The sequence below is a fragment of the Pongo pygmaeus genome, chromosome 2 (genome assembly GCF_028885625.2).
Source record: "Pongo pygmaeus isolate AG05252 chromosome 2, NHGRI_mPonPyg2-v2.0_pri, whole genome shotgun sequence".
In the NCBI taxonomy this organism is placed as follows: Eukaryota; Metazoa; Chordata; class Mammalia; order Primates; family Hominidae; genus Pongo; species Pongo pygmaeus.
In genome coordinates this window covers 206,481,776-206,505,599 of record NC_085930.1, presented here as the reverse complement: position 1 = coordinate 206,505,599, position 23,824 = coordinate 206,481,776, and the positions used below count along the sequence as shown (strand labels likewise).

General features: G+C 50.8%; 1 protein-coding gene across 1 annotated transcript; it reads right to left on the bottom strand.

Annotated features, from left to right (window-relative positions):
* Positions 1-214: 214 nt before the first annotated feature.
* On the bottom strand, positions 215-23,745 carry SLC51A (solute carrier family 51 member A). Its single transcript, XM_054480537.2, has 12 exons — positions 23,614-23,745; positions 21,333-21,420; positions 18,883-19,171; positions 18,435-18,595; positions 17,300-17,394; positions 7,544-7,698; positions 6,934-7,007; positions 6,380-6,538; positions 5,724-5,835; positions 4,566-4,712; positions 2,107-2,212; positions 215-1,461 (listed from the first exon to the last, which is right to left on the bottom strand). Exons 4-12 carry the CDS (start codon positions 18,470-18,472, stop codon positions 1,325-1,327), a joined length of 1,023 nt encoding a protein of 340 aa, XP_054336512.1. The 5' UTR covers positions 18,473-18,595; positions 18,883-19,171; positions 21,333-21,420; positions 23,614-23,745; the 3' UTR covers positions 215-1,324.
* Positions 23,746-23,824: the final 79 nt, after the last annotated feature.

The following is a 23,824-nucleotide window of genomic DNA, read 5'->3' as shown; positions in this document are numbered from 1 at the left end:
CAGGTTCAAGCGATTCTCCTGCCTCAGCCTCCCAAGTAGCTGAGATTACAGGCATGCGCCACCATGCCCAGCTAATTAGTGTTTTTAGTAGAGATGGGGTTTCTCCATGTTGAGCAGGCTGGTCTCGAATTCCTGACCTCAGGTGAGCCACCCGCCTCGGCCTCCCAAAGTGCTGGGATTACAGGTGTGAGCCACCGCGCCCGGCCGTGTCCTGTGTTTTGACCTGTGTGGTGCATTTTATGGATTTGGGACTTTTACTTGGACTCTCGGTGCCTTTGCTTCCACATGCTGATTCTTTCCTTAGAAATCAAGCTCCATGACCACAGCGTTAGGAGATTCCTTTTGTAGCTTGTCACTGAAGACGCAAAAGCCATTGTCCCACAAAGTGAGGCTGACCCAGACCCCCAGGGCCCCATGTGGTTGGTGCCGTAGTAGCACACCTGTCAGGGAAAGATCACCTTCCATCTGTTCTCCAGGGCCCCGTGTGGTTGGTGTCCTAGTAGCACATCTGTCAGGGAAAGATCACCTTCCGTCTGTTCTCCAGGGCCCCCTGTGGTTGGTGTCCTAGTAGCACATCTGTCAGGGAAAGATCACCTTCCGTCTGTTCTTCAGGGCCCCGTGTGGTTGGTGTCCTAGTAGCACACCTGTCAGGGAAAGATCACCTTCCATCTGTTCTCCAGGGCCCCGTGTGGTTGGTGCCCTAGTAGCACACCTGTCAGGGAAAGATTACCTTCCATCTGTTCTCCAGGGCCCCTGGCTTCTTCAAGACTCTGGGCTGGTGCTATTTCACTTCACCAAGTTCTCCTTTTCTTATGCCAGACACAATACTATATACTCTTCTTTTCATCTGCTTTAGGAAAGCTCAGTAAGCTTTCTTTTATTTTTTTTCCAGAGACAGGGTCTGGCTGTATCACCCAGGCTGGAGTGTATGGCACAACCATCGCTCACTGCAGCCTCAACCTCCTGGGCTCAAGTGATCCTCCCGCCTCAGGCTCCCAAGGTGCTGGGATAGCAGGCATGAGCTGCCACACCCAGCCAGCAATATACAACCTTGAAGGGTTAATAGTGACATGGACAGAGGCAAGGTGCCCAGTTACACATTTTCAGACGTCATCTTGTTTATTACAAAACTTAAAACACCTTCCAGGCAAGATCCAAAGCAATTTTATCCTAACATTGTTCACCTTCATCTGTAAAGTCAAATGTATCTGCCAGCTTGTGTTGACAAGGGGGAATGCTTCCCATTTGGTCAACGTTGAGGGACAGTAAAGGAATCCTGTATTCTAATGAGTACAGCATCCTTTCATTGTCCCAGCCATCCACCTTAGGTTTTGAGGTTCCAGTCCATGTCTGGAGAAGAGAAAGTTTCATAGCCAACCTTGTGGTCTTTCCTTCGGTAGTACATTCGTGTCAGCACAGTCATTAGAAAAGTCTCCAGTATGAGGAGGTGGCAATTCATCACTGCCGTGTGGGGGAAACACAGCGTAGGTTATGCTGAGTTACAGAGGTGGTATTTTACTAGCAGCCCCTGGCACAGGAGTTGAGCAACACTTTCTCCAGCTTATCCCCAAACTAGGACTTAGGGATACAAAATTGTCATAAATAACATAGCGGGTTAATGATAGAGCCAGAACCGGAACTTGCAGTTGAGCAACACTTTCTCCAGTTTATCCCCAAATCAGGACTTAGGGATACAAAATTGTCATAAATAACACAGCGGGTTAATGGTAGAGCCAGAACCGGAACTTGGCTGTCTACTTCTGTGCTCTGAGGCTGGCATTAAAGTCCATTTCTTATGTGTGTTCAATCAACATGGGCTTCTGGTTTTTAACCATTCCCATTCCTCTCCCAGGAGCTGAGGACTGAACCCATGGCTTCCTGGGTTGGCCCTCAGGGCTGGCCTCAAGCTGTGGGGTTTCACTTCTCTTCTGTGTGATCAGAGAGGTCATAGTTTCCTTAAAGCCTCTGTTGGGATTTCCCAAAGATCCCTTCTGAACACTCTGAGCAGAAGTCAGGCTGGCCTAATGTCTGTTCTGGGGCCCCTTCTTTCCTGACTCTCCCCGTCTCATCCATCCCACGATGGGACAGCAGGCTTAACGTGCTCACCTTGAGACCTGGTTTTAGAGGAATAGGGAGGCGAACAAGCAATCTGCCCGCCGTTGGCCAAGACTGAGAAGATGGAGGGCTGTAGGGCAGTCAGGATGAGGAGAACCTGCGGAACATAAAAGAGAGGCAAGGGTGGGCTGGGCCTGCCCTCACGGCACAGAGTGCAGCCAGCCCACTGCTGGGCCTTGCCCTTCCGCTGGGCAGATTCCACCCACCGTCAGATCTGTGCAGTCACAGAGGGTTGAGGCTCTCACTTCATTAAAAATCTGTGGGATTTTCATCTTTAGGCAAATGACATTCTCATTTTCTACCCAATAGTTTATTAGAGTTTCTGACAAGACATAAGAACTGATTAAAGGGTTCATTTTTAATTCCCTTTCTCAGCCATGGCTACCAATGAGCACTTAATGGATAAAAAGATAGGTGATTAGAGAAGAGTCATTCCATCTAGCTCAAGTGCCTGAGGTCCCTGCTCCTAGAATAATGGACAATTAACCATTAAAATGCCCTTTGAAAACTCTGCCATCCCAGGGACTACAGGGAGAGGGCAACGAGGAATGTGTTTAATGGGTGCTTGGAAATGGACGGTGGTGATGGTAGTGCAACAATGGGAATGTACTTAATGCCACAGAACCTGATACTTCAAAATTATTAACAGGGCAAATTTTATCAATATTTCACCAGAATAAAGAAAGAAGGCGAAAGGGGAGAAGAAGATCACTGTCCAGAAGCCCTGGAAGCACCATTTTTCTTAGTATTGCCCTCCCTGAGTACACTGTGTGGAAGCCTCAGCTTCTTCAAGGCTGGCGTGGCTCGCCCAGGCTCCCCCACATTAACCATGGGCAGGCTCGGCCATCACACAGCTTTTATCTTTCGGCCTGGTCTCAAGTACTTCTGGGACCCAGAACCTTTCTGCCCCTTCAGTCCCTGACTCATTCCAGGGACTTCTCTCTCTATTCCCATAGCCCCTTCCATTCCACCTCCTATGTGCCTGGAAGTTCACATTTGGGAGGCGTGTCCGTAGATGAGATGAGAATGTGCGTGCACTCACTCTGTTACTGCAGGGCAGTCATTCTGCCTTTTGGGAGTAGAAGACCAGCAAGGACACAGGATGGAGAGAGAAGGAGAACAAGACTGGGTTAGAAGTCCTTGCATTTGGTGGAAAAGTCATCTTTGAGGTTAGAGAATGCAGTCCGTAGAAGGTGGGCCAACATGCCTTTGAGAGAATTTTCAGGAGCGTTGTGAAGATGAAGGGAAGGGTAAGGAGAAGACAGATGTGTGGAGGAGTCAGACATACCTGGGTATAAATTCTAGCCCCATCCCTTATGTGCCTTTGAGCAAGAACATCTCTGGGTCTGTTTCTTCCTTTGTAAAATGGGAATAATGACTCCTGGGGTTGTGAAAATTTAAGTGTAATGTGTGAAAGTGCCTCGTACATGGTGTAGGTAGGTCCTGTAGCTAATGCTAATGCTGCGCTGGTGTTGATGGGTTATAGGATTTTAGGAAGTCATAGGTAGAAAAGGAAAGGAAGAAGCAAGGAGACAAATGTAAGGTTTGTTAACACACGTGTTACAGGTTAAATTGTGTCCCCAAAAAGCTATGTTGAAGTCCTGCCCCCCAGTACTCATGACCTTATTTAAGAACAGTTTGTTACAAATGTAATTAGTTAAGATGAGGTCATAATGGAACAGGGTGGGCCCTTAATCCAATTTGACTGGTGTCCTAAAAATAGATGAGACAGAGGGGCACAGTGGCTCATGCCTGTAATCCCAACACTTTGGGAGGCCGAGGCGGGTGGATCACCTGGGGTCAGGAGTTTGAGACCCGCCTGGCCAACATAGCGAAACCCCCTCTCTACTAAAAATGCAAAATTAGCCGGGCGTGGTGGTACATGCCTGTAATCCCAGCTACTTGGGAGGCTGAGGCAAGAGAATTGCTTAACCTGAGATGGCACCACTGCACTCCAGCCTGGGCAACAGAGCAAGACTCCGTCTCAAAAAAAAAAAAAAAGAAGACACACAGAAACACAAGGGGAGAATATAATGAGATAATGGAGGCAGAAATTGGAGTGACGCAAATGCTGGTCAAGGATGGTCCAGGACTGCTGGCAACCACCGGAGACTAGGGAGAGGCTGGGACCCCCTGCAGGGCTCAAAGGGAGCATGACCCTGCTGGCTCCTTCACTGTGGACTTCTAGCCTCCAGCACAATGAGACAAGACATGTCTGTTGTTTTAAGCCATCTGGTTTGTAGTATTTTGCCATGGCAGCCCTGGGAAACAATTCCAGCACAGAAAGACAAAAGCAGGAAGCACAGGAATCATTTTCCAAATCTCATGAGAGACCTGAGGCTTATGAAAAAGATTCCCGGCCCACTTTAGCCTTTATTGGCCTCACTTACTAACCCCAACTATTTGTAGCTCGGTTATGAAACATCTTTTCTCTCCCAGGGTATAGTTACCTGGAACAGAGCAAATTTGGCTCCCATGCTCTGCTCACTCAGGTGTCGCCTGGCTTGACGGGAAACGATGCCCAGGGTCCAGAGAGCCAACAGTGTGGACACGCCGAGGAAAGTGTTGATCCATAGAGCTGTGCTCCCCTCAGAAATCTGGTGGCAACAGAAAGTAGTCAGTGAGGCAGGCAAGCTCTCTCTCTCTTTCTTTTTAAGAGATGGTGTCACTCTGTCACCCAGCTGAAAGTGCAGAGGTGCAATCATAGCTCACTGCAGCCTCATACTCCTGGCTCCAGTGATCTACTCGCCTCAGGCTCCTGAGTAGCTGGGACTACAGGTGCACACCACCATTCCCAGCTAACTTTTTTTTTTTTTTTTTGAAATAATAGAGATGGGCCAGGCATGGTGGCTCACGCCTATAATCCCAGCACTTTGGGAGGCAGAGGCAGGCGGATCACCTGAGGTCAGGAGTTCGAAACCAGCCTGACCAACATGGAGAAACCCCATCTCTATGAAAAATACAAAATTAGCTGGGCATAGTGGCGCATGCCTGTAATCCCAGCTACTCAGGAGGCTGAGGTAGGAGAATGACTTGAACCTGGGAGGCGGAGGTTGCAGTGAGCCGAGACGCGCTATTGCACTCCAGCCTGGGTGACGAAAGAGAGACCCGTCTCGAAAAAAAAAAAAGAGATGGGATCTCACTATGTTGCCCAAGCTGGTCCCAAACTCCTGGCTTCAAGTGATCCTCCCACCTCAGCCTCCCAAAGTGCTGGGATTACAGGTGTAAGCCACCATGCCCAGCCTAATTTTAAAAACATTTTTAGAAATGGCATCTTGCTATCTTGTCCAGGCTGGAATTGAACTCCCACTCTTGAGCACTCCTCCCACCTCATCCTCGTGAGCCACTGGGGATCACAGGCACGCGTCATGGCACCCGGTGCTTCCTTTGATCCCTCCTCTCCCACAGCAGGAAAGGTAATGAAAAAGCCCTGGAGCCTGGGCCTATTGCAGTTCTTTCCTCTCCCTGGCAGTCCCTGAGCCTGTGTTTTCCCACAGCCACCCTGTTCTGGGGCCCTCTGTCAAGGGGTGTTGGCTCTGGTGATTCCTTTTAGAACACAGAGGTACTAAATGAGTCTTGGACTGTGCTGTCCCTTACTCCCGGCTTACGTCTGCTGGGTCATAGATGCCGTCGGGGATGAGAAACAGGCCCACCAGGGTCAGCGTTATCTTCAAGAAGGCGTATTGGAAAGGGCCCAACATCAGCAGCTGAAGCTTCTTCCTGAGTGGGGAAGAGGGTTAGGAACATGGGCCCACAAACTACCTGCCCCAGGAAGACCCCCCGCCCCGACCCGGCTCCTCACTGGGCTCCTGGGCTGAGGCTTGGCTGCCGTCATAAACACCAACCAGGTTAAGTGGCTGGGGACAGAGGAAAAAACCAGAATGTTGGGAGTACCGGGAACCCTCTTAGTCTCCCACTCACCTCCAGACAAGAATTCCGTCTTTGGAGCGAGGTCTGGGAGTGTGACCTCAACCTCATTCACCAAAGTGGGCAGAAGGGGCAAGCGAATGGCCCCAAGTCCAGTTTTCTCTGTGTGGCTAAGGCTTGCAGGGTGCAGTGAAGTTCAGTGATGAGAATTTAGGAGCTCTCCTTCCTCTGCTCCCCTGTCCCCTGAGGGTGGTGCCCGTGGGTCCTGGCTGTGGGACACCCACCCTTCCGTCACTGGCTTTGGCCTATTCACGCCTAATTCCCAGAGCCTTGAAGTGGGCTGCGGGCCAGGAGAGGCTCCCCGGCTCCTGGAGGAGGCACCTTGACCCCGCCTCACCTGGTGAGCAGCAGCTGCGGACAGCAGGGGCAGCAGCAGCAGCAGGGGCCTGTGTGGACCATCATCGGGGTGTCCCTCAGTGTCCTCAGCACTGCTTCCTTCCCCCCAAAGCCTTCTACCATGACCAGCATCAGCAGGTAAAAGCACACGGCATAAAACCTGGGATGGGGAGAGAAGTGGGCCTACGAGGTCGGGGCACGCTGCAGGGACACACCTTTGCTGCCAGAGAGAAAGACGGCAGGGAGAGGCAGGGCTTACTGAGGGGAAGAGCTAGGGCTGGGCGTTCTGGGTGTGTGACCCAACAGGAGCGAGGGACAGTAGAAGGCCCACAGGACTGGGAGAAGGGGAATTTCAGACTGTGGGAACAAAGGGCTGGCTGAGGAATGTGCCAGATGCCAAAATGAGGCATTCCCTGAGCAGAACCAGGAGCCCCGAACTAGCACAAGCTGGGAGGGCCAGATTCATGGTCAGCTGGGATCAAGGACACGGACTCTGGAGTCCTGGTGAGCGGGAGCAGGGGGCCCCTTGGAGGTGGGGTGAGGCAGGGCACTCACGAGGTGATGGTCATTTCCACCAGCACCAGGGAACGAGGGATCCAGAGACCAAAGCAGCACAGCACAGACACCACCTGAGGGCGGGAGGGAGACCCTGAGGCTCCGGAAACCTTTTGTGGCAAGGGCACAGGAGGCAAAACCTATACATTTGAGGCAGCATTCCTTAAACGTTGCCAGCTGGAAAAAGAACTAATTAAATCAAGCAAACCAAGGACCTGTGGGAGGGCGTTTCAAAAGCCTCAGCGTAAGGGTGGAGCTGAGTGTGACCCTGTGGAATGAGACTTTCCCCCACACTCTGAGGAACCACGGCTGCCTCTACGGGAAGAAAGCTCTTTTAATGGCAACACTGTAGCGGGGAGCAGTGAGTGAGGCGGCTGCTGGGCTGAGCAGGTCTCCAGCTGTCTCCGCAGCCCTTAGAATTCAAACACTGCACCCCACAGCCTTCCAAGCAGAGGATCCTAACTGAGGGGAGATCGGATTGCAAACCTCCGCCCTCCGCGGGTCCTAGCAGGACACTCTGCTGAAGTGACGTGCTGAGTTTAGAGGAATTCTCACATTGGTCTCTGCCTTCTTTTCAGTTCCCCCCACAGGGCAGCCCCAGGGGCCTCACCGTGGGTGCCGAGCTATTCCAGAGCAGAGTCCGCCTCTTGATGGGGCAAAGGGTGTTCTTGTACAGGTAGACGGCATCCTCCAGGAAGATGGCAATGGAGCCCAGCGCCAGCAAGGTCAGGATGCTGGTGAGGGCAAGTTCCACAGGGCCCAGGGCTAGAGGAGGAGAAGGCAGAGAGCTGATGACCGGGACTGAGCAGGAGAAGGCCTGGGCTTATTCCTCAGATCAAAATTGCCTCACTGGATCTAGGCTCCCACCCGTGCACAGGAATGAGGATTTTTTAGACCTAGAGTACTCAACCTGACTAAGAAATAGTCATGCTTTTTTTTTTTTTTAAGACGGAGCCTCACTCTGTTGCCCAGGCTGGAGTGCAGTGGCGTGAACTCGGCTCACTGCAACCTCCACCTCCCGGGTTTAAGTGATTCTCCTGCCTCAGCCCCCCAAGTAGCTGGGATTACAGACGCCATCACTATGCCTGGCTAATTTTTGTATTTTTAGTAGAGATAATTTTCTCCATGTTGGCCAGGATGGTCTCAAACTCCTGACCTCAAGGGATCCACTCACCTTGGCCCTGCAAAGTGCTGGGATTATAGGCCTCAGCCCCCGTGCCCGACCCCAATTCACTTTTCTATCTCCAGTGCCAGGTGCTGCACTAGCAAATGTAGATCAATTAACATAATTGAAGCAGAATATAATTTATGGGACATTCTGGATCTGTTTAACTTGATTTCACCAAAATTATATGGTGAAACTAGGACATTAGCAGAGAACTTTTTTGTGGGGAGGAGGACAGGGTCTCACTCTGTCGTCCAGGCTGGAGGGCAGTGGTGCGGTCATGACTCACTGCAACCCTGACCTTCCTGGTTCAAACCATCCTCCAACCTCAGCCTCCCAAGTAGCCTGGGGCTACAGGCGTGCACCACCACCACGGCCGGCTAATTTTTAAAATTTTCTGTGGAGACGGGGTCTCACTACGTTGCCCAGACTGGTCTCAAACTCCTAGGCTTAAGCAGTCCTCCCACCCTGGTCTCCCAAAGTGCTGGGATTACAGACGTGAGCCACCACCCTCGACCAGGGGGATCTTCAACAAAAGAGAAACGGATCAAATAAAAACCCCAAGGACACCTGAGCCACGCTGGCCTCATGCTTGGTCTTACATGAACTATAGTCCAAGGTTCTCAAACTTTTGTGGATATTGCAATCATTTTGGGAGTTGTTAAAAAGCAGCTAGCTGCCCAGGCCCTGCCTTCAGATGTGTGCATCCGTAGATCTGAGATGGGCCTGGTCATCTGCATTTTTAACAAGCTCACCTGATAGTGGTCGGAGGATAGCAAACACTTTGACAAATACTGATAGACCTCATCTGGCCCCACCGTTGCTAACAGAAAAAAATGAATATAGTCACAACATGTGTTTCCGAACAAACGTGATTCATTAATGCAGCCGTTAGTTTTAAAGAAAGGGTTCTAGGTCCTTAGTGACCCTGTGGTCATTTATCTAAGTGTCTTTTCTAGTTATTGGACCCTCCTTTGCACCTCCTACCTGGCTAGATAAGAGGAAGAAAGGGAGAAAACTGCCACACTCCAGTCACTGTCCTGTTGCCTTGCGGGGTGAGCACAAGGAAGGGATTAGCTAGTCTGCTCTGTATTTTGGTGACTAACGAACATGAGGGCAGCTCAGTGGGAGCAGTATGACTGCTGAAACCAAAACAGGGAGAAAGGTGGCCACGGTACAGACTTGAGCTGGAGCTGTCGTCTTGGTCAGTCGCACCTGGTGGCACCACAGGACCAACCAGGACTATGGGTGAATCTGTCAAAAAGTACACTGGCCCTCGGCCTGGCATGGTGGCTCAGACCGGTAGTCCCAGCACTTTGGGAAGCCGAGGCGAGCAGATCACTTGAGGCCAGGAGTCGAAGACCAGCCTGGCCAACATAGCGAAACCCCACCTCTACTAAAAATACAGAAATTAGTCGGGTGTGGTGGTCCCTGCCTGTGGTCCCAGCCACTCGGGGAGAGGTGAAGGCTGTAGTGAGTCAGGATCACACCACTGCACTCCAGCCTGGGTGAAAAAAAAAAAAAAAGGAAAATGCCTATAATACTGAAAAAAGTTAGCAATGCTTATGTTTGGGTGATGAGACTATGGATGATTTGTGTCTTCTTTTCTATCTTCTTACTTTTTTCTATCTTTTCTGAGTATTCATTTTTTTTTTAATTAAACAACTTAAATTTATTTTCTCATAGTTTTGGAGGCTAGAAGTTCGAGATCAAGGTGTCAGCAGGTTTGATTTCTTCCGAGGCCTCTCTCTCCTCCACTTGCAGACAACTCCCCTTCCTTCCCCTCCCCCCTCCCCTCCCCTTCCCTCCTCTCCCCTCCCCTCCTCTCCCCTCCCCTTCCCTCCTCTCCCCTCCCCTCCTCTCCCCTCCCCTTCCCTCCTCTCCCCTCCCCTCCTCTCCCCTCCCCTCCCATCTTCTCCCCTCACCCCTCACCTCCCCTCCACTCTTCTCCCCTCCCCTCCACTCCTCTCCCCTCCCCTCCACTCCTCTCCCCTCCCCTCCCCTCCCATCTTCTCCCCTCTCCCCTCCCCTCCCCTCCCATCTTCTCCCCTCCCCCCCTCCCCTCCCATCTTCTCCCCTCCCCCCCTCCCCTCCACTCCTCTTCCCTCCCCTCCCCTCCCATCTTCTCCCCTCCCCCCACCCCTCCCCTCCTCTCCCCTCCCCTCCCCTCTCCTCCTCCCACCTCCCCTCCCCTCTTCTCCCCTCCCCCCTCCCCTCCCCTTCTCTTCTTTCAATGAAGTGTCACTCTTGTCTCCCAGGCTAGAGTGCACTGGCCTGATCTTAGCTCACTGCAGCCTCCACCTCCCAGGTTTAAGCGATTCTCCTGCCTCAGCCTCCCAAGTAGCTGGGACTACAGGCACCTGCCACCACGCCCAGCTAGTAGAGACGGTTTTTGCCATGTTGGCCAGGCTGGTCTTGAACTCCTGACCTCAACTGATCTGCCCACCTTGGCCTCCCAAACTGCTGGGATTACAGGCGTGAGCCCCCGGGTCCGGCCGACAACCACGTTTCTCCTGTGTCCTCACATGGCCTTTTCTGTGTGTGGAAATCCCCAGTGTCTTTCTTTTCCAATTATTCTATAATGAATATGGATTTTATAACAAAAATAAACCTTTTTTTAGAAAAGAACATATTTTTCCAAATATACAATGATGTGAAAAATTTATTTTGTGTCATGCTTACAAAAACAGAACATAAAATTATAGGAATAGTATGATTTCTACAAATGTTAAATAAAAGCATAGAGAAAGGGCCGGGAGCAGTGGCTCATGCCTGTAATCCCAGCACTTTGGGAGGCCAAGGCGGGCGGATCACTTGAGGTCAGGAGTTTGAGACCAGCCTGGCCAGCATGGTGAAACCCCATCTCTACCAAAAATACAAAAATTAGGCAGGCATGGTGGTGTGTGCCTGTAGTCCCAGCTACTTGAGAGGCTGAGGCAGGAGAATTGCTTGAACTGGGAGGTGGAGGTTGCAGTGAGCTGAGATCACACCACTGCACTCCAGCCTGGGCGACAGAGCCAGACTCTGTCTCAAAAGAAAAAAAAAAAGCGTAAAAAAAGGAAATTACACTAAGATATTTGCCCTGCCTGTCTCTGGGTGGGACTGTAGATGATTTTTTTCTCTTTTTACTGTTCTGTATTTTCCTTCTTTCTTTTTTTTTTTTTTTAACTAAATCTGAATGATTTTTGTAATAGAAATGTTTAATTAAAAAAATTCAGACAATAGGCAAAGTCCAGATAGGAAAAAGCCAACATTAATGCAGGTGGTTTTCCAAAACCAATGTTCTGTGGTTGGGAAGCAGGGGCTATTGCTAGAGCCTCTCTTACCCCCAGCCCTGTGTCCTCATCAGCCCTTGGAGAGCATAAAAACTGCCCTTTCACATGCCACCAACCCAGTCTTTCCCAGTCTTCATTTCCCTAACTGCTCCCTGCTCCATGAAAATCTCCATTCCGGGTGATGTTAAGTCCTCCTTCCGCCCACATCAGGGCTATTTGTATTTACATAGCTGTTTACTCGCTTATTGTCAGCTCTCCACCTTGTGGTGCACACTCCACGGAGGCAGGGAGCTTGTCAAGCTTGTGCTCTGTTCTCAAACGCCCAGAGGAGTAACGGCTCTGTAACTATTTGTTGAACGCAAGAAATAACCTGAGAATTCCTATCATCATCTGCATTTTATAGACTTTTTCAGGAAACGAGGCTCAGAGAAGGAAGCACGTCTTCCAGCGTCACACAGCCTGGAAGTGAAGGAGCGGAGATTTAAATGCAGGTATTCGTGACAAAGCCCACACTCTTATTAACCATTACACACAGTGACTCCAGGTGTGTGTACTTGTGGATATGGGAGAGATTATCAAAGGCAACCCTGGGAGGGCCGTTCCATTTATGAAGGTGAGGGTGGGGCAGATTCTGACTGTTCAACACAAATGGTTTTGCAGTGTCTTCTAACTGTTGCCTTTGGTACTCTAATTAGGAAAGGAAAAGTTCCTTAGCATCCATAGCCTGATATTGGGGCTGTCCATCCAACTATCTTCTTAGGAGATAGCCTCTTCTTTTCTGGTTGAACTCAATTTCCCCAAAAGTACATCTAAATGGATACCATGGGACAAAAGTATTCCACGGCTAAAGAAGTTAAATATGATGATTCCTGCAGAGCATACTGAAATTTTTAATCTGCTAATTTACATTGTAAATTTCCAAAAGGAGGGTCTAGAATGCACCTTTTACGAAACTTTCTTTCTTTTTTGAGATGCAGTCTCACTCTGATGCCAGGTTGGGGTGTGGTGGCGCGATCTCGACTCATTGCAACCTCCGCCTCGTGGGTTCAAGCGATTCTCCTGCCTCCGCCTCTCAAGTAGCTGGGCTTACAGGTACCCACCACCACGTCCAGCTAATTTTTGTATTTTTTAAAGTAGATAGACCAGGTGCGGTGGCTCACGCCTGTAATCCCAGCACTTTCGGAGGCCAAGGTGGGCGGATCACGAGGTCAGGAGATCGAGACCATCCTGGCTAACACAGTGAAACCCCGTCTCTACTAAAAATACAAAAAATTAGCTGGGCGTGGTGGCAGGCACCTGTAGTCCCAGCTACTCAGGACACTGAGGCAGGAGAATGGCGTGAACCCGAGAGGCGGAGCTTGCATTGAGCGGAGATCGCGCCACTGCACTCCAGCCTGGGTGACAGAGCGAGACTCCATCTCAAAAAAAAAAAAAAAAAAAAAAAAAAAGTAGATATAGGGTATAGGGTTTCACCATATTGGGCAGGCTGGTCTCGAACTCATGGCCTCAAGTGATCCACCTGCCTCGGCCTTCCAAAGTGCTGGGATTATAGGCATGAGCCACCGCGCCTGGTCACAAAACTTAACTTCCTACAGAACTCTGTTTCCATGAAGGACTCCTTGGGATTAAGAGTCTGAGACTTTGGGAAATGCTTGTCTAGTTGACCATTTTGAATATAATCATACTTATAGCAACTATTAAATTTCCCACTGTCTCTGGAATAGCAAAGATTACTTTTTAAAATATTAAATAAGAATTTGAAAAAAGAGTAGTCACCCATAATCCCAGCTTTCTAACCAAAAATTATTTCCATGATTGCATAATTGCTTCCAGGAAACCTCCTGGAACAGTATAGAGCATTGGAGTCAGACACTTGAGTTCAAAGTAAAATGCCAGGCCGGGCGCAGTGGCTCACGCCTGTAATCCCAGCACTTTGGGAGGCCGAGGTGGGCGGATCACGAGGTCAGGAGATCGAGACCATCCTGACTAACATGGTGAAACCCCGTCTCTATTAAAAAATACACAAAAAGTTAGCTGGGCGTGGTGGCGGGTGCCTGTGGTCCCAGCTGTTCGGAAGGCTGAGGCAGGAGAATGGCGTGAACTCAAGAGGCGGAGCTTGCAGTGAGCCAATTTCGCACCACTGCACTCCAGCCTGGGCGACAGAGCAAGACTCCGTCTCTAAAAAAAAAAACAAAAAACAAAAAACCCAAAACAAACAAACAAACAAAAAACAAAGTAAAATGCCACTTACTAATAGCTCTGTGACCATAGACAGGTTACTTCTCCTCTCCTTAAGCTTCTTAGCAAAGCACCTGGCATGTAGTATTTGTTCAATAAAAAGTAGCTTTAAGGCTGGGCACGGTGGTTCACACCACTAATCCCAGCACTTCAGGAGGCCGAGGCAGGAGGATCACTTTAGCTGGGGAGTTTGAGATTAGCCTGGGCAACAAAGTGAGACCCTGTCTCTACAAAAATTAAAAGTTAGCCCAGGCATGATGCTGTGTGCCTGCAGTCCCAGCTACTCGAGAGGATGAGGTGGGAGGATCACTTGAGCCCAGAGCTCGAGCTGCTGTGAGCTGTGATTTAAAAAAAGAAAAAAAATTGATTCAATCATTCTTCTAGAATAATAGCTTCTCTCTCTCTTTTTTTACTTTTCCTTTTTCTTTTTTATTTTTTAATTGAGACAGGGTTTCGGTCTGTTGCCCAGGCTGAGGCTGGTGGTGCAATCATAGCTCACTGCAACCTCGACCTCCTGGGGTTGCAGCATGGGCCACCGTGACTGGCCTGAAATAGTTTTCTTAGCATTTAATTTTAAGTTTGAGACCAGCCTGGGCAACATGGAGAAACTCCATCTCTAAAAAAAAAATACAAGAATTAGCCGGGCTTGGTGGCATGTGCCTGTGGTCCCAGCTACTTGGGAAGCTGAGGTGGGAGGATCACCTGAACCCAGCAGGTGAGCCAAGATCACACCGCTGCGCTCCAGCCTGGGTGACACAGCGAGACCCTGTCTCAAAAAAAAAAAAAAAAAAAATTAAGGAACAACAGAGTTTACAAATGAAGCGAGGAAGGAGTTTTGCCACATCCTCCCAGAGGCACTTCTTCCTGCTTCTCCTACTTCTGTCTGTGCCATCACCATTGCCCAGAACCAGCACTTACACGCCTAGGTCTTTCCTAGATTGCTCCTTCTTTGAACTGCCTGTTTCCCAACGCTTCCTGTTTCCCTGCCTCGCCTCACACTCTTCCCGCACAGCAGGCTGGGGCAACAACCTGTCATTTACATCCCTGCCTATTTTTTGCTGTTGTTGAGACAGAGTCTTGTTCTGTCATCCAGGCTGGAGTGCAGTGGTGCGATCTTGGCTCACTGCAACCTCTGCCTCCCGGGTTCAAGAGATTCTCTTGCCTCAGCCTCCCGAGTAGCTGAGACTACAGGCACATGCCACCACACCCGGCTAATTTTTGTATTTTCGGTAGAGACAGGGTTTCACCACATTGGCCAGGCTGATCTTGAACTCTTGACCACAAATGAGCGACCTGCCTCAGCCTCCCAAAGTGCTGGGATTACAGGCATGAGCCACTGTGTCCGGCCACATCCTTGCTTCTTAAGGCTCTTCCTCTGCAGTCCATCCTGATTACTAATTAATGGCCATGAATCACTACTTTCATCCAGCCATTCCCAGTCTCAGAGCCTTCACCAGCTCCTTCTCTCTGTGGGATAAAGTACAGCTCCTCAGCCAGCCCAATACGCATCAGGCCTTACCTCACCTGCCCAGCCCTCTCAATTGTCCCCTGCTTTTCCACCAGGATCCTTGAATCCTGCCAGACCTTGCTCCCCTGCGCCTGGGGCACCCCTGACTCATCCTCTCAGCTTCCCTGTCCCAAGAGGGCCCGCTGGCCAAATCCTCCCCACTCTGCCTGCAGTGAGGCTTGCTGGACTAGGAGACTTAGAATGGCCTATTTTGAACAGCCTTGGGGTTTCTATTTGCACGTTTTGAAGCAAAGCAATGTGAGAACCGTTTTCATTGTGTAAGGCAAGGTTTCTTAACCTGAGCACTACTGACACTTTGGCCTGAATAATCTTTTTTGTGGGGGCTCTTCCTGTGCACTGTAGGAAGTTTAGCAGGTTTCCTGGCCTCTGACCATGAGATGCCAGCAGCACCTTCCAGTGTGGCAACCGGAACAGTCTCCCGACACTGCCCAGTGTTCCCTGGGAGGAGAGCTGCTGTGTAAGGAAAGGCTTGTACCACCAGCTGCACTCTCTCAACAGGAGGTTCCTGGAACTGGATGTAGCAGGCACCTACTGCCACTAACCACAGAGCGGCCACCAGGCATCTCCGAACACTGGCAGTTGGCAACCGCTCTGGTTCAGATCATCTGAAATGAAGCCATACACAGCCCAAGGACACGCCCATGTCTGCGACGGAATGCATACTGAGAGCTTCCTGTTGCCTGGGAAACGCATTAAATGTGCTACAGAGACACAGACTTGTATCCAACATTTCACAGGTAGTCAATATGCAGCAGGAAAACAAAATAAAACGCAGGCGTGAGCCACATTTTCCCTAAGCATGCTCGGGCCGTGATTCTCAATGTTTTTGGTGTCCGGGGAATAAGTTGAGCCCCATCCTATGCCTTTCACTCTCACTCACTCTGTTGCCAGGCTGGAGTGCAGTGGCGTGATCTCGGCTCACTGCAACCTCTGCCTCCCGAGTTCAAGCGATTCTCCTGCCTCAGCCTCCCGAGTAGCTGGGATTACAGGTGCCCGCCACCACGCCTGGCTAATTTTTGTATTTTTAGTAGAGACGGGGTTTCACCATGTTGGCCAGGCTGGTCTCCAACTTCTGGCTTCAAGTGATCCGCCCGCCTTGGCCTCCCAAAGTGCAGGGATTACAGGCATGAGCCACCACACCCAGCCAATGCCTTTCACTTTCAAAAGTAATTCAGTAATAGAATCTTGTTGGCCAACACTGCGAGGACTTTTGCAGGTTCACCTATGTTTTTTTTTTTTTTTTTTTTAAATTGCTGTTTTATTCGGAAAAAGTGCTTCTTGCAAAAGGGAAGCTGCAAAACAGAGACCTCTGCAACAATTACTTGTTTTTTCTTAAGGTGAAAGAATGGGTGGGATCCAAGCAATCAAAGCAGTAGATGGACGACCAGGAGCACCCCAAGTTATCTTCAGGAAACAGAGCGACAAAACGCAAAGGTAAAATTTCCAGTCAAAGAATTCTTCCAACAGCTGAACTTGAGCTGGCCTCAGGGATCCCCACACCCTCCCCTTCAGTGGAAAATTATGACTTATTATTGCAAACCAATTACTCCACTACAATAAACACTGTAGAACAGTTTTTGAATCCCATCTGTCCACCTGAGAGCTCAGGGGTGGAATGAGGCAAATACCCACAAAAACACACACAAAAACCCGACAACAGAATGCCCCAGTGAGGACAAAGGTTTTTCAGAAAGGCTGGATCGTAAAACAAATACAACTGGTTCACCTGTGTGAAGCACGTCACTCACTGTAACCACCCTCTAGAGTGACATGGATCCAGGGCGGATGCCCTGCAGCCCTCCAGGAGACCCAGTGGGGCTTGGACCACTTGAGCACCATCTTGAGTCCCCAGATGGCTCTGGGGTCTGAAAAAGTGCCCCAGGTCGCAGTGTTTGCAGTTTGAATGAGCTTTGAGGCCAGTTTTGTGGAGGCCCAACATGAGGGTTGCTCTCCGGAGCCAGGCTCTCATGCTACCCTTTTGACCTACTGACTCCTTGAGGCATTGCCCTTCTCCAAGGCCTTAACCACGATGACAGACATCGGGCCAGTTATTCTCCCCGGTTGCCCAGGTGCACCAGCTCAGGGCCGCCTCTCCCCAGCTCCACTCAGCTATCCTGGTCTCCCGCCTCTCAGTTCCCTCTGGGGAGGGTCCCCACTCACCTCTCAGGAGTTGGGCTGCTGTGGGAGGCTGAGAGAAGCAGGCGGAGGGGATGCCGTAATTGGTCTTTAGCAACTCCAGAAGATCTGCTGTGTACCTGGAGAGACACCAGCCTGTGCTCAGAACCATGGGGGCTGGGGGAAGGGGGAGGGTTGCACACTGGACCCTTAACCACTCCTGAGTGCAGGACTTTGTCCTTTTCCCCTCAGGGCCTCTCTCTCTCTCTTTCTTTCTTTCCTTCCTTCCTTTCACTCTCTCTCTTTCTCTTTCTCTCTCCCTTCCCCTTCCCCTTCTCCTTCCTTCCTTCCTTCCTTCCTTTTCCTTTCTTTTTTTTTTCTTTTTGAGACAGGGTCTTGCTCTGTTGTCCAGGCTGGAGTGCAGTGGTCTGTCTTGGCTCACACAAGCAGCCTTGACCTTCTGGGCTCAAGTGATCTACTCAACCCCCATCCCCACGAGTAAGCTGGGACTACAGGTGCACGCCACCACGCCCGGCTAATTTTTTATATTTTTGGTAGAGACAGGATTTCTCCATGTTGCTCAGACACTGGTCTCGAACTCCTGGACTCAAACTGGAACTGGGCTCAAACTCCTGGACTCCCCCTCAGGCTCCCAAAGTGCTGGGATTACAGGCGCCCGGCCTCAGGGCCCTTTTTTTAGAGGGAGTGGAGAACTGGCCCAGGTGGGGGAGTTAAGACAAGCTGCCACCTAGCCAGGGCGTGCCTGGCTGCCGTGCCTGAAGAGCCCACCGTGGATTCTAGTTCTCTCCATGCTCGTCGGGCAGCAGCCCAGGGACCCACCAGAGAGGAAGAGCAGGATCCCAGAGGAAGGGTGAGTCCTTACAGACAGACGGGCCCCTGCTGCTGAGGGATGCTGCCATTTCCTCTGCGAATGCCTTCCACCGCCCCGCTCTGGGATCTTTCTTTCCTCACGCTGGGGGGCAAGGCCGAGGCCCTGAAGTGTCACACCCTGGCCCAAACCCACGTTGTCCCTGAGGACCTAGGAACAGCCAGAGCATTTTCAGTCCTGTCTCATTCTGAGTGCGGCAGCCAAAGGGCTCTGGGAGGGAGAGAGGACAGGCCGCGGGATAGGGGCCACCGCTGCTTAGCAACTGGCTCAGGGCCCGCCACCCTCACTTACCTGGGGTCAAGCTTTATCTGGGTCCTGCCCGGCTCCATCACCACGTTCTCTCCAACAATCCCGCAGGCACCCGGGGTGAGGAAGGGCAGGCGGGGCGGGCAGGTGGGGCCGGGGTGGGGGGCGGCTCCTGCTGCACCGCTGTGCTGCTGGCCTTGCCTGGGCTGGGGTGGGGGACAGGCGGAATTGCAGAGTCTTCCCCTCCGCCGCTCTCCCTCCTTGAGCTTCCTGGGCCAACTTTCTATCTCAGAGTTCACCCTGGAGGAATTTGATCCTCTAGGCTGGCAGAGTTCCCTGTGCCTGACTCGTCCCTGCCCCCAGGTGTGGTCCCTCCCATCTCTTGGACAGGCGCCTTTGGCCACCCCTTGCCTCTGGCCCGGCTCATCCTATAGGATTTTGTGGCGAGTCCACCCTGCCCTTCCAGGAGCCTTCTGGGGTGGGGTGGGCTCACCACGAAGCCCCTGTCTGGGCCGGGGTGGGGACGAAGTCCTTGCTCCTCACCACAGTGCTCCCTGGTCCCCAGCCCCTGAAGAACCTGCTGGAACTCAGGCTGGGGCACTCCGCAGCGGGGAGACTGAGGGCTGAGGCCTCGGCTGTGTTGGGCGCTGTGGGCCTGATGTGTGGAAGGGAGGACAGGCTGGAAAAGCCAGATGAGGCCGGTGTGGGTTTCCCAGACCCCAGTTCATCACATCTGGATGATGGGCTTAGCCAGCCCCACGCTGGGCCAGAAGATGCTGTATCTAAGAGTCAGAGTTGCAGTGTGAGATTGCTGGGCATTTGGCAGGTCTTGAAAACCTGCTGAATTATAGGCTTGCAAACGATTTTATTGGCTGATAGCTTCCCTTTTCTCTCTCTCCAAATAGATTGAAATCTCTTCGAAGCCAGACACAGCATCTTGTATTGTGGTACGGTGGTACCTCTAGGTTCCTGGCATGCAACCTGACACATACGAAGGGCCCCTTAGAGTTTGGTTGCATAGTTGATGAAAGCATGAACTCAGAGCAGCAGCAGCCAGCGTCTGTCAGCATGTCTGGTGTGCCAGGGGCCGCAGGACATGCAGTGTGTTCCTTAGCTTATTTAAACTTTACCACCGCGTTACAAGGGAAGTAGTATCCTTATTCCCATTTTACAGATAAGGAGGCTGAGGTCCGGGGAGGTTAAGAAACCAGGTCAGACAGAAAGCCATGGGGTGTGGGGTGTGGAGAGCGGCCAAAGGGGCCTGGGGGAGGGGCTCTGTCAGGGTATGGTGGAGATTGGAGGTAGTGAGAAGAGGGCCCAGGAAAGGGTGCAGAGGGTCAATTCTGGGAAGGGAGAGGGGGCTCCCTGCGCTGGGCTGGTGAGGCCATACAAGCAGTGGAAGCAGTCCCTGATGGGGTACCCGGAGGACTCCCCACTCCTGTGCCCAGACACCTCAAAGTCTCTCCCAAGAGTCAAGCTGGATCCCCCTCCAGTTTCCCCTCCTCCTGAAGTCCAGTTCCTGGGACAGGACAATGTCATGAGGCGGGCGTCTCGGGCCAGCTGCCTCCTAAGGTGGAGGTCAGGTAAGGAAGAGGCTGGCAAGGGCCCTGACCCCCAGAGGGTCACTGGCCTCAGCCCCACCCTGACAAAGACGCAGACTGACTCAGCTTCCTCCCAGCATCTCCGCAGGCACGTTCGCCAGGTCATTCACCCCCAGCCCACTGAGAGGCCTTGGGTTTAATTACCCAAAGCCCTGAACTTTAGACTTCCCAGAGCTGACAACAGGGCCCTGGGGATGTTCTTAGAAACTTCAGGACACAGTGGGGAATGGCAGGAAAGGGGGAATGGCAGGAAAGGGGGAAGGGCAGGAGGGAGCCGGAGCTGGCTGTGGTTGGGCTGAGACTGATGCTTCCCCACTGGGCAGCACAGACTGGGAGACCCCAGGAGAAACCAGCAGGGTGTCAGTGAGGGAAGGGGGCTTCTGCCCCACCCAGGGTCTCTAGGGGGTTGTCTTCTGTATAGTGTGGCCTGGGATCCAGCCAGCGGGAGGCCCTGCCTGGAGGCTGGCCCATCCCCAGCTAAGGCTTCGTCAGAGGGGATGAGCTGTGGCCGCCAGGGTCTTCTCTTGGCAGTTGAGGCCTGCCAGCTGTCAGAAACTGATTTTTAGAACCAAAAAGAATAAGTCCTTCTGAATTTCATTTCTTTGGCCTATTTTTTCCCACAAAATTATATGATAGCATCATCTGACACTTATTGAGACAGAGGAGGGATGGGACTCAGCTCCCAACCCCGCTAATGCATTCCCCTCCAACCCTTTTTCTTTTTTTTTCTTATCTGCTCATTGAAGGACAGTGAAAGAATTAAGATAAGCAGCATTCCACTATAAATCTTACACAAAATGCCATATCCACTGATCACAGGACCTTGAAAAAATGAAGATAGCGTCGCACTTTCAATCTTGTACTTCAGGGAATGAACTCCATTGCCTCTGTGTGCACAAAGCCGGAAGCACGACCACCCTTTACCCTTGGCCTCATTACAAGACCAAAATCTCTGCCTCGGCGCGGGAGCTCTCACCTGTAATCCCAGCACTTTGGGAGGCCGAAGCGGACGGATCACCTGAGGTCAGGAGTTTGAGACCAGCCTGGCCAACAAGGTGAAACCCCGTCTCTACTAAAAATACAAAAATTAGCCAGGTGTGGTGGTGTAATCCCAGCTACTCGGGAGGCTGAGGCACGAGAATTGCTTGAACCTGGGAGGCGGAGGTTGCAGGGAGCCGAGATCTCGTCACTGCACTCCAGCCTCGGTGACAGACAGAAACAAAATAAAAGCCTCTGCCAGGGAGGGGCTTTCTCGTCGTGTTCTGATCCTGCGATGTATGTGTTACCATGATTCCTAACTATCCCTGTGCGTTCTGTCACTCCTGCAGGAACGCTCACCTACCTCATGAATTATGTGTGTCGCCCTCCTTGAGACACCACAATGTACAATGGGGAGCCAGCCGGAGAACTCTCCCTGCAGTGCTGTCTCCCTGTGGTGGAACAGAAACCCCTAATAAAGCCTTGTCTGGGAAATTTGCTTGACCTCGTGTCAATTTTTATCAGAGCCTAAAGAACCTGTGGTCAGTAACACGATCACTTCAGTTATCACTTAAGTATTGGCTTCCTTAATATGAGGGTCAGTTTTGAAAAATCAAAAAAGAGGCTGGGCGCGGTGGCTCACACCTGTAATCCCAGCACTTTGTGAGGCCGAGGCAGGTGGCTCACTTGAGGTCAGGAATTCGAGACCAGCCTGACCAACATGGTGAAACCCCATCTCTTAAAAATACAAAAATTAGGCCGAGTGCAGTGGCTCACACCTGTAATCCCAGTACTTTGGGAGGCTGAGGTGGGTGGATCACCTGAGGTCAGGAGTTCGAGACCAGGCTGGCCAACATGGTGAAACTCCGTCTCTACTAAAAATACAAAAAAAAAAAAAAAAAAAAAAAATTAGCTGGGCGTGGTGGCAGGTGCCTATAATCCCAGCTACTTGGGAGGCTGAGGCAAGAGAATTGCTTGAACCCGGGAGGCAGAGATTGCAGTGAGCTGAGATGGTGCCATTGCACTCCAGCCCAGGTGACAGAGTGAGAGTCAGTCTCAAAACAACAACAACAACAACAAACCTCATCTCTTCCAGTTCCCCCTCCTCGCACACCCTGGCAACTATGAATCTGCTTTTGATCTCTGGATTTGGCTACTCTGGATATTTCATGTAAGTGGAACCATACAATATGTGGCTTTTTGTGCCTAGTTTCTTCCATTTTGCATAATCTTTTCTTTTCTTTTTTTTTTGTGTTTTTGAGACATAGTTTCACTCTTGTTTCCCAGGCTGGAGTGCAATGGTGAGATCTCGGCTCACTGCAACCTCTGCCTCCCAGGTTCAAGCGATTCTCGTGCCTCAGCCTCCCGAGTAGCTGGGATTACAGGTGTGCACCACCACGCCTGGCTAATTTTTGTATTTTTAGTAGAGATGTTGCAGGAAACTGAGGACTGGCAAGACTGAGACGGAGAACAAGAGGATTGTTTATTTCAGGTACGCGCTGGCTTAGTGGATTCGCATCTAAAAAGCTGAGCATTGAACAAAGACAGAGTGGGGTTTTTATAAGCAGACTTACAATAAATAAAATAAAAGTAGTTAATCATATGACAGGTCACATAATCTATAGCATAACTTGTGACCTTGCATAGCTGGTGACTTTGTAGCTGCATTGAAAGAAAAACAAGAACTGGCTAAATACAGACATTTGTAAAACATAATCATGCTTAAGAAACCTGGGAAAGGAGTAACAGTAAAAGAATTTGTCTTTCTTTTTTTTCTTCAACTTTGCTCTGGAGGCGAGGGGTGTCTGGAGCTTAGTCTTTTGACCTTGGCTTCTTAAACAGCGTTATCTTATAAAAATGTCCTTGAAGTGAGCTTGCTGGGCAGAGGAATACTTGTTCTTTTCTTTTTAACTTTTGCCTTGCTTGTTACTTTTCTTGGAGTGAATGAATACATATTTATTTTTAAATTTCTGCCTCAGTTTCTTCTTTTTGAGGCCTTTTATAAAGGAAGTTTAATATGGCTCATGCTTGTAATCCCAGCACTTTAGGAGGCTGAGGTGGGTGGATCACCTGTGGTCAAGAGTTCGAGACCAGCCTGGCCAACATGACAAAACCCCGTCTCTACTACAAAATACAAAATGAGCCGGGCATGGTTATGCATGCCTGTAATCCCAGCTAATCAGGAGGCTGAGGCAGGAGAATGGCTTGAACCCAGGAGGTAGAGGTTGCGGTGAGCTGAGATTGCGTCATTACACTCCAGCCTGGGCAACAAGAGCGAAACTCTGTCTTAAAACAAACAAACAAACAAAACAAACAAACAAATAAAAAAACCCAGCAACTTTCTTTCTTTTTTTTTTTTTGAGGTGGAGTTTACTCTGCCACCCAGGTTGGAGTGCAATGGTGTGATCTCGGCTCACTGCAACGTCCACCTTCCAGGTTCAAGTGATTCTCCTGCCTCAGCCTTCTGAGTAGCTGGGATTACAGGCGTGCACCACCACTCCTGGCTAGTTTTGTATTTTTAGTAGAGATGGGGTTTCACCATGTTGGCCAGGCTGGTCTCGAACTCCTGATCTCGAGTGATCCGCCTGCCTCAGTCTCCCACAGTGCTGGGATTACAGGGATTACAGCGCCCGACTGAAAATTACCAACTTTCTTCCCATGTGTTTCTCCAGGTTATATTTTCTCCAACAACATCAGCCTTTTGGGGGCAGGACCTCTCGGTTCCCCAGCACGTGTGGGGATGGGGGTGGGGTTTGCCCTTGGAAGTGCCTGTCACTGGAGGCAGCCAGAGCAGGCTGCAGACAGTTCTGCTGAGGACTCTCAGCCTCTGTGATGTCACACTGGGCCTTCTTTCCT